This window comes from Urocitellus parryii, chromosome 1 (genome assembly GCF_045843805.1).
Source record: "Urocitellus parryii isolate mUroPar1 chromosome 1, mUroPar1.hap1, whole genome shotgun sequence".
NCBI classification, from domain to species: domain Eukaryota; kingdom Metazoa; phylum Chordata; class Mammalia; order Rodentia; family Sciuridae; genus Urocitellus; species Urocitellus parryii.
The window spans coordinates 77,516,146-77,528,850 of record NC_135531.1 but is presented as its reverse complement, the minus strand read 5'-3'; the positions used below and the strand labels follow the sequence as shown (position 1 = coordinate 77,528,850).

The 12,705-nt window shown below is 36.7% G+C and overlaps 1 protein-coding gene across 1 annotated transcript in view; it reads right to left on the bottom strand.

The window, feature by feature from the left end:
• Positions 1 to 12,705, bottom strand: part of Rhobtb3 (Rho related BTB domain containing 3) — a 57,290-nt gene that overhangs the window by 32,809 nt on the left and 11,776 nt on the right. The window contains exons 4-6 of the mRNA XM_026385883.2: positions 9,535 to 9,689; positions 6,891 to 7,002; positions 3,416 to 3,781 (exon numbers count right to left, since the gene is read on the bottom strand). Of these exons, the coding sequence (XP_026241668.2) occupies positions 3,416 to 3,781; positions 6,891 to 7,002; positions 9,535 to 9,689 (633 nt within the window). The remainder of the gene's footprint in view (positions 1 to 3,415; positions 3,782 to 6,890; positions 7,003 to 9,534; positions 9,690 to 12,705) is intronic.

The following is a 12,705-nucleotide window of genomic DNA, read 5'->3' as shown; positions in this document are numbered from 1 at the left end:
TCACCCCATTTTGACTTTGTGACCTAAGTTGGTATAGGGTTCGTTCTTCAGTTTCTGAACGAAATTTGAAGCCAAATTTTAACTGGTACCCATTCTTCCAAGAGCATCAAGCATTTGGGAGGCTGTTGGAAATGCAGAATCTTATGGCCTGTCCCAAAATTGGAATCTGCTCATTAACAAGAATGCCAGGTGACTTGAGTGCACTTGAAGATTTGAGAGCACTAGTCTAGATGATGAAGGGCCAAGAGTAACACAGTCACTGCCCAAATGTTGTTCACCAGAATGAAATAATGGGCCTCCTAACTGGATTCCTGTCTTACCTTCTCTATTCCAACCTCACACAATCACCAGAAATGAGTTTTCTAAAGTCCAGTCTGATGATGCTTAAAACACTCTAGCATAGCTTCTAGGAAAGGCAGGAACTGTTTCCACAGGCCTTGCCTCATCTCCCATCAGCCTTCAACTTCCACAGTATGCTCCAGCCTCAGGAAACTATCTATGGTCCCTGGAAAACAGTAGTTACTGAAGACTACGTTTTTACTAAAGCATATTTAATAGTTCATTATTCTTCACTTTCAAATAGCATCAGAAAGAATACAAAAAGAAATTGTTTTTATAGGTAATTGAGTCTGGAGAATGGGTATGGGCTACAAAGAGAACTTTTTATTTTACCCCTCTTTCTCCATCTGCCTGTATAAATTTGGAATTTAAAAAAATCTCTCCCTAGGAGAAAGCCAGGCAGGTTTAACCACTGGAGGTACATGTAGCCGTTTAATGCTGCCATATTAAAGATGTAACTAACTTCAGAATGTTTGTGTGTCTTTGAAAGGATTGAATGGATATTGTGGGAAACTTGCTGAATAATTCATAGAATTTCAACAGTAATATCACTGAGAAGTAAAACACATCCTTCACATTTCCTTAAACTTGCCATTAAAAACTTTTTTTTTTCATTTAACATGCAAACATTTTGGCTTTCCAAAATTAGTCTCAAATTCTGAACTCAATGTGAAATTCTAGGTTTAAACATTAAAATCTGTAGTACTAAAAGAAGTCCTTAACTACTCTTGTCTTATTCATATGATGATTCCCAGCTACTAGAAAATACTCTGTAATGGAAGTGGATCGTGCAGTGAACTCGCTATGCTGAAGGCAGAGTACTGGGTGTGTGCTGTACAGGGTTCTTACGTTTGCCTTTTCCAAGCCAGTGTTCACTGACCTTCCACCACATTCTAGTCCAATACATATATATTTTACACACATAAACCTGCATGCTGTAACTATACTTTTCAAAATCATAACATTTTAATTTATAAAATTATATGACTACAACACAAATGAAAATAGTGTCATCTTATTTTTAACATCAACCATTTAAATGAGGACTATCCAAATACATGATTTCAAGTAGAAAAAGAAAATTATTAAGAAAAGAAAGTTTTCCTCAGAAAACTTATATTCAGATGCTTACTTGAAAGATCATTGTATATGCAGTCTTTTCTACCCATACATAGGACACTTGGACATGAGACCAATGATTCTTTTGCTAAAGTGATGCAAATTCTATTTAAAACTCCTATTCTTTAGAATATAGTTACCCTGAGTTTTTAAAATGACAAAAAGAAAAGTAACTGAAAATATGAAACTTAGAAAGTAAGGAAAAAAATTCTAAGGAAATCATCACCAAACTTAATCATGTCTCAACTAATTTTAGATTTATGACTCCCAGTTTCTAAATTGCAATGTCTTCAATTCTCTCCAAAATCTAAGAGTCAAACCCAAGAGTGAATATCTAGGTTTTAAAACACCTGATTTCATATACCATTGGAAAATTTTATTTCTTTAAACTGGCAGTAAAGACTTATATTTCATATTTGTAATTCAAAGAAAGAATCTTAACACACATGCTTAGGAGGAGACTATTGTTTTTACAAATAGATGTGAAACTAAAGCAAGTACGATAAGGGTAAAAACAGATGCTCAACACCACTAGTCATTAAAGAACTGCAAATCAAAACTACAAAGAGATACCCTGATAATCCATTAAGACGGCTACCATGAGAAAAACAGAAAATCACAAGTGTTGAGGATGTGGAGAAACTGGAATCCCTAAATACCATTGACAGGAATAAAAAATGGTGGGGCTGGGGTTTTGGCTCAGTGGTAGAGCACTGGCCTAGCACGTGCAAGACCCTGGATTCGATCCTCAGCACCACATATAAATAAATGTGTCCAACTAAAAAAATAAACAAACTTTTTTTTTTTTTTTTTTTTTTTTTTTTAAGAGAGAGAGAAAGGGACTGGGGATGTGGCTCAAGCGGTAGCACGCTCGCCTGGCATGCGTGCGGCCCGAGTTCCATCCTCAGCACCACATACAAACAAAGATGTTGTGTCTGCTGAAAACTAAAAAAATTAATATTAAAAAAATTCTCTCTCTCTCTAAAAAAAAAAATAATAATAAATTATTTTTATGTGGTGCTGAGGATCGAACCCAGTGCCCCGCACATGCCAGGCGAGCACGTTACCACTTGAGTCACATCCCTCGCCCCTATAGATAAACATTTTTTTTTAAATGGTATAGCTAATGTGGAAAATAATATGCAATCTCTTTAAAAATCAAAAATAAAATTTAAAAAAAATTACATATGATCTAGAAATTCTACTTCTGGATAGATACCCAAAAGATCTGAAAGCTCAGTCCTCAAAAGAAATACCTGTACAACCATGCCCAGAGCAGCATTATTCACAACACCTGAAGCAATGCAGCAACCCAAATGCTCATCAATAGATGAATGGATAAACAAAATGTGGTATATACACACAACAGAATACTATTCAGCCTTAAAAATGAATGAAATCTGACAGATGCGGCAACTTGGATGAACCCTGAAGACACTGTGCTAAGAAATAAGACTGAAATAAGCCTAGAGAGACAAGTACCATTGTACTTACATGAGGCACTTAGAATAGTCAAAAATCATAGAGACAGAAATTAGAATGGTGGTTTCTGGGGGCTTGAAGAAGAGGAGAATGGGGAGCTATTGTTTAATGGGCACAGAATTTCAGTTTTACAAGACAAAATAGGTTGCAGAGATGGATGGTGGTGATGGTTGCACAACATTATGAATGTATTTAATACAAATGAACTGCACAATTAAAAGTGGTTAAGAGTTAATTTTATGTTTCATGCATTTTGCCACAATTTAAAAAACTGGTGGGGGGAAACAGGTAAACAAATTTGTAAGGATGTCAGAAATCCTGGACCAATTCTTATAAATAAAGCAAATATTATATCATGTATAAATTTCACCTCAGATGTTATAAAGAATAAATGTAACACTAACCAATACTCTTGAGGACTATAGGCATACTTCATTCAAAGAGTTTAAGGAACCAGAACCTTTTGACAGAATACCTGAATAAATGAAGCGCAGAATGTCTGGTAAACAAGAACAGAAGAGGGCGTCTTTAACAATGACTCGCAATGGTGGGTTGCCAGAAGATTCCTGGCTAGCACCTGGAAAGGTGGTATCTCTGTTTATAGCAAAGAGATCCTGGGTAGTTCGGATGATACTGGAATCTTGAATTTCGGTGGGACTCTTCACATTGAAAAGCAGCATGAAAACATGGCTTACTGCACAGAGAACGATCTTGTGGGCCTCTATGACCTCTTTTAAATCTGGGTGGTAAAACACCACGTCCACACATTGGCAGCAGAACAGCAAGTTATTTAAGTCAGAGTTATAATGCGATGCTTCAGCCTTTAAAACAGGCATTTTTTCTGTTTCAAAAAAGAAAATAAGAATAATAAGCTACATTTTTAAGTCTACAGATCCAATAATTTCAGGTTTACTTTAAATGCAGTACACTATTTTAAAATAATAATCAGGTCAAACAGTAAGAAAGGGCCAATATTTGATCATTTTTCACCATCATCATAAAAATATGAAATAAATTTTACAGGAGAATTGTACAACACAGACACACATACATTTACATTTCAACATGCAAATGAAAAATATATTGATGACAAAAGGAGCAATAAAGCAACACTTATCACTATTTGTATGTCCCAAAATAAAACATCCCCCCAAACACTGAATGTCAGTATTTTGGTAGTTATCATTCTTTACTTTTTTTTTTTTTTTTAACATTTATTTATTTTTTAGTTGTAGTTGTACACAATACCTTTTTTTATATGTGATGCTGAGGATCGAACCCAGGGTCTCACACATGCTAGGTGAGTGTTCTACCACTCGAGCCACAACTCCAGCCCCTCATTCTTTACTTTTATGTGTTTTTTTAAAAAATAATAATAAAAAAAACTGAAACAAAGTACTAAGTTCTGAAGAACCCAAGCACACATCTGAAGTCCTTTTCCACCCAGAACCAGGAGTGGGGGTCAAGGGAAACCTGTGAAAATTCTGCAACTTCTCAGTGTCAGGGTTCAGAATCCTGGACTCTACTGTTTGAAACCACCTTGACCATCTTATTTTGAGCCTCGTCTTTTTTCCTCCTAGTAAAGCAACAGGCTTCCCAGAACAACTCTTTATTCAGCACACCTCGGCAAAAGTGCCAACTAAACACTCTAGTTTCCAAAAGAGGATACAACCTTCCACTTACTAGCTGGATTACCAACAAAGTGAGACTAGCCCTCTATGGGCTCAAAATATCCATGCTCCCCATGCCCTATCACAGACCCTACTATAAAATGTCTGCCATCTCCCTTTTATCCACAGCCAAGCTGAGGAAAGGAATCTTTGTGAAGTGTTGATGGAAGGATATGAGCTCTTCATAACCTGTGGAATTCAAATTCTTTAGCAATGAAAATCCTTCAAAGCAAAGCCCAGTTCATAAAGTAGATGACAAGGCACTTTGGGGGGTGAGGCTTGCCCTACACTGTACCCCATTCCACCCTCTTTGCCACTGCCTGTGGCACCTTCACAGTACCTTAAATGCTGAGATATGTCTGAAAGCCACATGCTCCAGAGCCCAGGATTGGTCCTTAGAAAATGTCACCTACAGAGTCATACCCTGACTGTAGGCATAGCCCGATGGTTATGATTAGAGCTATGCTCACAGCTCTCTTAACTAAAGGGTTCAGGAAGCAGCCCTATGAAAGTGGAGACTGCATTTGCTGAAGGGATGCTTTTGAAGACCCTGTCTATTATACCACCTAGTACACCCAAATGAAGATGCACACAGGGAGTTTCTTTTAGTGCTAAAGGATGTGGGATGTTTTGCTTTCTCAGAGAAACTGATATGTTTCTGGATCAATAAGAACTAATAACTTGCTAGCTACATTATCTATTCGGCCTTTACACCCCTCCCCCATCTTCCAATTCAGAAAGTATTTAAGAACCCAGGGTTTGTCATATAACAGACCAGGTCTCCCCTTACACTGAGCAAACCAGAAAGTTCAAAGTCAAAAGTGTATATTTTATGGTCTATTTATATGAATTTTTTATAACTGAAAATGTCCTTCCATTCTACTTTTTATTTTTCTGGTTTTTTTTTAAGTTAAATTCATTCATTCAACAAATATTTATCAAATGCCTACTTTAAAAATTTTTTTAACTGAGCTGGGGTTATAGCTCAGTGGTAGAGTGCTTGCCTTGAATGTGTGAGGCACTGGGTTCAACTCTCAGCACCACATATAAATAAAAAAGGTCCATCAACAACTAAAATAAATAATATGAAAAAAAATTTTTTAACTGACACATAATAATCCCACATATGCATGGGGTACAGTGTGATCATCAAACACATGCATACAATGTGTGATGATCAAACCAAGTCAGAGTTATAATGCGATTTTTATCTCCTTATTTCTTTATATTTGGGAATCTTTAATTCCTCTTCTTTAAGTTCTTCCTAAATATATAATTACATTGTAAACTATAATCACCATCTGTGCTATCAAATGCCTGCTCTTTAAAACAATATCAAAAAAAAAATTGACCCAAGAGTACTTGTCCACTTCACAGAATTATGTAAAAGTTCTGATTATAATTAATGCAATTTTATTTATTTTTACCTCTATTTCCTCCAGCTTTTTATTAAGAACATTTTCAAACATTTAAAAAGTTGAAAGAATGATATAGTGAACAAACATATATCCTCCACCTAGGTCTTGCAATTACTAACCTCATTATTTTTGCCTAATCTCTAGACAGATGAACACATAGACACACATGGCTGAACCACGTAAGAGTAAGTTGCAGTCACTAGGACAGTTTAGCTCTAACATACTTTTACATTCACCGTACAAAAATAAGAACATTCTTTTATTAGTCACAATACCATAAACATAGACAAGAAAATTAACAATTTATAATATCGTCTAATTTCCAGGCCACTATAAAATTTCTCCCAAATGTCCAAAGTACATTTTTTAGATTTTTTTAAATTGAGATAGTATTCACTCAAGATTCATGCACAGTGCTGAAAGTTATTTCACATAAGTCTTTAATCTAGAATAGCTCCCCTCTAACACATGCTATTTTTAAGAATGTACAGGCTCAGATTCTAAAACGGTATTCTCAAACTGTGATTTAAGTACCACATGCTTAAGTATCACCTGAGAAGTTTTTGGCCTTGTTCTAAGTTCACTGAATTAGAATGTTGGGTAGGCCTTTGGGATGCTCAAATTTGAGAACAACAGCTCTAACACCTGTGAGGAATGATTTGTTTTTTTTTTTGTTTTTGTTTTTTTTTTTTAATTTTTAATATTTATTTTTTAGTTCTCGGCAGACACAACATCTTTGTTTGTATGTGGTGCTGAGGATCGAACCCGGGCCGCACGCATGCCAGGCGAGCGCGCTACCGCTTGAGCCACATCTCCAGCCCCAGGAATGATTTGTAATAAATGTCTACCAAAGTCTACACACCTGGTTGTTCAAGCTGGGGTGGTCTAATTCCATGAAATGAGCTGTTCATTTTTCTTTTCTTCATTTTTTCACTTGTCTTCTGATTTAAGGCTTGAATCATGAAATATTCCAACTAAAATATAAAAAAAAATCTAAATTAAAGGTCCAAAAATTATATCTGACATAATTATTTGTACCCCAAATCATATTTGCCAAATGTTCTTAATGTCAGTGCATTAGCAAACACTTGTAAACAATTTATTTTATCTGTAAAAATGTGTCTAGAAGAACAGATTGTGCCCTGATTAAACATAAGAAAACTTATTTATTCAAGAAGAAATTGTATCTTGAATGATCAAGAAGCCAGGCACTAACTATGGGGCTTTCAATAATTTTCTCAGAGGGCAAGTTTTGCAGCTAAAACTAGTGAGATTCAAGGCAAGAACAGATCTGGCTCTATGTCTACAGATGTTCAAATCAGCTAGGAAACTTCACTTTTTTTTCTTAAACAAATTTCTTTTTTTTTTTTTTTTTTTTTTTTTAAATGAGCCCTAGGAGACTCCCATGGTGAGGAGACCAGGGTACTCTCTTTTTTTTTTTTTTAAATTTTTTTTTTTTTAGAGAGAGTGAGAGAGAAATTTTTTTAATATTTATTTCTTAGTTGGCGGACACAACATCTTTGTTGGTATGTGGTGCTGAGGATCGAACCCGGGCCGCACGCATGCCAGGCGAGCGCGCTACCGCTTGAGCCACATCCCCAGCCCCTTAAACAAATTTCTTTGAAACCTGTCCTTTATTTTACAAATTGAAAAATCTCATCCACATGCACTTATATAATCCCGGGCCTGTGATCTACCTTATAAGGCCTAGGGCAAAAGCTCAAATGGATGTCCACTCATAGCAAAATATTTCAATGCTATAAAATCAAGAAAACAAACTGTTATATTAATATATATATTTGACAAATACATCATTATAAAGGCCTATCCAGCTAGATGCAGATTTAAATTCTCAGACTCCTCAATAGTTCATGAAGTATAGGAAACTAGCCCCTAACTCCTGAGCTCTAAGACAACTTCTCTCTTCTCACCCCAGCTCCATCCCATGTCTTGAGGAGTTTTATACACACAAGTAGACATTGGGACTCCATCCATTCTCCCCTCCCCAACCCTCAGGAAGTCATCCCTCAGTTACTCTCCCACCACCAGGCCTAGAGGTACACAAATCAGTAATGCAGTCCACTTAAGAACAGATCCAAGAAAAAGAGGCTTGCACAGGACCAGGAAACAGGCTCTGGGTCAGCAGGCACAGAATTCAGGAGTCCTAGTCATAACACTGAATAAAACTTTCTGTGCTAGTGGAAATGCTCTTTACTATCTTTATAATCCAATACAGCAGTTCTGTCTACATGTTGCTACAGAACACCTGAAACGAAACTAGAATGCCTGAGAAAATGAATTCCGTTTTGTTTTATTTCACTTAATTTCAGTACAAGTAGACACACATGGAACTATTATATAGATGGTGCAGGTATGGAAGGGAGATGGTACCAGCTCCAGGTGGCACGTCCTGTTGGCTCCACCAATGTGTGGTCGGGGGTGGTGGTGCAACAGGACAAAAGGCAGATGCCCCTGTTGCCCGGGTTTGAAAGGAGTACTACACAGCTCTTTATCCCATCCCTGACTTAAACACAGGATTTTTTAAAAAATATTTTTTTAGTTGTAGATGGATACAATACCTTTATTTATTTTTATGTGGTGCTGAGGATTAAACCCAGTGCCTCACATGTGCAAGGCACATGCTCTATCACTGAGCCACAACCCTAGCCCCTTAAACACAGGATTTCAAATGCCCCTTTTATTCCATCATCTCCTTCATACTCTTATAAATGCCATTATTTCTTACATCCAAGATCTCAATTGCACAATACTATCCACAAATTTAAAAAGAAATCATTCTGTTCTTATTTAATACTCTTATCAAGTCTTGAGTTTAAAAGAAACCACTATATCTTTCTAGCAACCTTGGCCAATATTCAGTCCTTCTCTGACCCTCACTGCAACATTAGGTATGAGGGAGAGAGAGAAGAAAAGAGGAGAAAGAAGAGAAACAGAAAAGAAATAGTGGGAGTCAGACAGGAGAAGAGTGATCTTGAGTATTCTAGGCCCATGGGAAGGCAGGAGATCTGCAGCTTCCCACAGAACCAGCCTCCTCCTCCACCAATGAAACCAAATCCAGCCAAGGGAACCTCCAACAAATGAAACAAAACCATCTTCCCCACCCCCACAGTTCCCTGGTATTTATTCCACAGACATACATAATTCTTTGACCAAATTAATACTTTTTTGGGAGGGGGTGCGGGGTGGGGGGTTACTGGGGATTGAATCCAGGGGCACTCAAACACTGAGCCATATCCCCAGCCCTATTTTATATTTTATTTAGAGACAGGGTCTCACTGAGTTGCTTAGCACCTTATTTTTGCTGAGGCTGACTTTGAACTTGAGCTCCCCCTGCCTCAGCCTCCCAAGCCACTGGGATTATAGGCATGCACCACCGCGCCTGGCTAATCATGCTTTTAAAACTAAAACTCTAATTGATGTTCCAGAAAACAGCTAAAAAGATAGCCTGACAAATAATTTCATATATAATGGGAATTTCCACTTACCACTCCTCCAAAATACTTCCCTATGTAGAAGTCATCAAGGCTATGTAGTTCAAGATAGGTAGCTCCCAGCTCTTTAGCAAGGTGGATCCCTTCTGTTGTACTGACACAGCTCCCTCTGTCGGAGGTGCACAGTGGGCAGGTGCAAGGCAATTCTTCTGGAAAAAAAAAATTAATTTGACAACTTTGAAAGTACACAGGGGGAAAAAAAGTACACAGACAATCTGATCATTACACGATATACCAGAACCACTATCCACTAGACTCCAAATAAAATGTGTCAAGGATATTCATAAATAAATAAGCATTAGCTACAAAGAGAATAAGTAGCATTTTAGAAAATAGAATTTTAAAAATAGGTGAATGGATATTACCAGAGCTAGTATAGTAATTAGACTAACCAGCAGTAATGGCAGATTTGTTGCTTGTTCAACCTTGACATTCAGAACATCAATATTTCTAGGACAGTAGGAAAAAATCAAAAATTTACAAGGAGACTGCCCACAGAAACCATGAAAAGCAATGAGGTGGACTTTCTTTCTTTCTAATGAACTTGAAATATAAATATAGTCAACAAATTTGAATAAACCTTATACTTTTATTTGATATAATTTTTAAAGCTGCAACCTGTTACTGTCTTTGTGAATTCCACATAAAGTATATTTTTGGTGGGGAAGGGGATACCGGGGGTTGAACTCAGAGACACTTGAACATGAGCCACATCCCCAGCCGTATTTTGTATTTTATTTAGAGACAGGGTCTCACTGAGTTACTCAGTGCCTTGCTTTTGCTTGAGGCTGGCTTCAAACTTGAGAACCTCCTGCCTCAGTCTCCAGAGCTGCTTGGATTACAGGCGTGTGCCACTGCACCCAGCTTGAAGTACATTTTATTCAAATATTTCATTTCAATCACTTGGTTCTAAAGCAGTCAACTTTAGAGACCAAATTCAACCAATTTCTATCTTTTTCTTTAAGATTTAAAAATTAAAAGCTGAAGAAATCTTTCAAATGTAAAAAAAAAATTGTCCCAATATTCACAGTTGTAGCGAATACAGATTTATGGCTTGGAAAGTACAGAGCAATCTATTTATAAGAACATTCCCTACTAAGGCTAAAAATATATATTCAACTCCATATTCATCAGCTTGAATTGTTTTGTTTCAGGACTAAAATATGGGTCACTGTTCAAAAGTTAGTCAGGTCAAAAGAATGAAAAGTTATTTGTAGAAATGCCTGTTGTTGCAGATTGGCCTTTCTGGGAAAAAGGCTGTAAGATGGAGATGGGTGTGCAGGAGGTCAACTGGGAGGTGATCTGGGGAACAACTATTCTCAGGAGTGAGGGATGTGGATTTGGGTAGAAGAAAAACTTGGAAGAACAATGCAGTAGCACCAGAGATCAAGCTATCCTGCAGGGGCTCTGGAGCTCCTCTGACCTGTCAGAGTGCTCCACATTTGAGAAAAGACAGCTGGGCCTTTGCATCCTATTCCCTAAATCAGTCAGTAGGTAAGTGTCATATCCCTGGAGCAGGCACAGCCTTGGGCAAGGGAGCTCCCACTGGTGAAGAGTAAAATTGCCATTACTTGTTCTACCCTCTAAATAAGAATGATATCAAAAAAGGAAAAAAAAAAAAAAAAAAAACTAAGTTTAACTAAAGAATTAGTGATTCCAAAGACTAAGTAATTTAAAAATTAAGCTTGTTTTCTTCATTTATGTGATATATTCTAATCTGAAGGATATGCTTCACTTTTTCTAAGATCATTTTAGGTTTGGAGCAAAGTTATCAAGCAGAATTTAGTCTCTTCTGAAAAATAATGCATTGGTATTTCACATTCTTTATGAAGCCTTTCTAAACAGTGCCTTTGGTTTTCTGAAGACAGAGGCCTTGTTGTGCCTACAAAGGTCTCCTTATGTTGATGGAATGTGGTGGGTAGGCAGATCATTTCATTAAACTCCATTTCTGGACAAAAATCAAACCAAGCCAGTAGTGTTTCCAGGGAAAAAATGAAGTTAATTTAATATGAATTAAGTTTTAACAAATAATCTTGATTTAAGGGGAAAACACAGCTAATTTTAGGTTTGAGCTAGCTGTGTGTAGCTATAAGCATCTTTCTGACATACTCTCTGAGAAAGCTTGTCCGATTATAGCTAATCCTATCTCCTATATGTCACTGAAGATATTTCTTTTTTGTTCACTCGCAAAAAGAAAAATGCCTAGTCACTACAACATATTATACTGTAACAAGTTGCCACTTAGTCATCTAAAATTCTAAAATATCATTCCCATTTTTTTTAATATTTATTTTTTTAGTTGTAGTTGGACATAATACCTCAATTTTATTTATTTATTTTTATGTGGTGCTGAGGATTGAACCCAGGGCCTCACATGTGCTAGGTGAGTGCTCTGCCACTGAACCACAACCCCAGCCCAAATATCATTCCCATTTTATTCATTTGTTTTTGCAGTGCTGGAGATTGAACCCAGGGCCATGAATATAGGCAAGAGCTCCATCACTGTTATATTCTCCAGTATAAAACCCAGAGAGTTTTATTTCTTAAAACCTTCATAAGTTTTTTTTTTCTCCAATTAACTATTTTGTGATTCACTTCTGAATTTCTCTGACATTTTTCCATATCAATCACCTGTGGGATTTTAAATAAAAGTCTGATTTGGGTTGGTTAGAGAATGGAGAACCAACAAGATATTTCAGGATTAAATAACTTTACCTTAAGCAATTTATCAGAAACAATCAGAGGACCCAAAATAATTTTAAATTGTGGATTCTTGCAGTCATAGTGGCTCTGGGAATCAGTCCTATGCTTCTTGTTAACTTTGTAGGGTTTTTTATTGTTGCTGTTGCTGATACATGTTATCTTTTAAGATGTTACCAAGATATTTTTCAAAGGCAAATACAATGTAACTCTAGCATTCAAATGAATGGTATCTCTTTCAAAGTAGTGTGGCTTTGGGAACCTATAGGGTGATTGTTACAATGTTGCCACTGCCTGAAAGTTTTAGAGATTCTTTTTCAAAAATTCTAGCTCAGCAATGTATCAGACTAGGTCAGGGTTTCAAAAATAATAGAGACAGTGTTCCCATGTTCAGAAGTTTGAGGCTATGAAGACAATCAGGTACACTCTGATTAAAAAAATAAAAAGAGATTATCCCTTAAACAT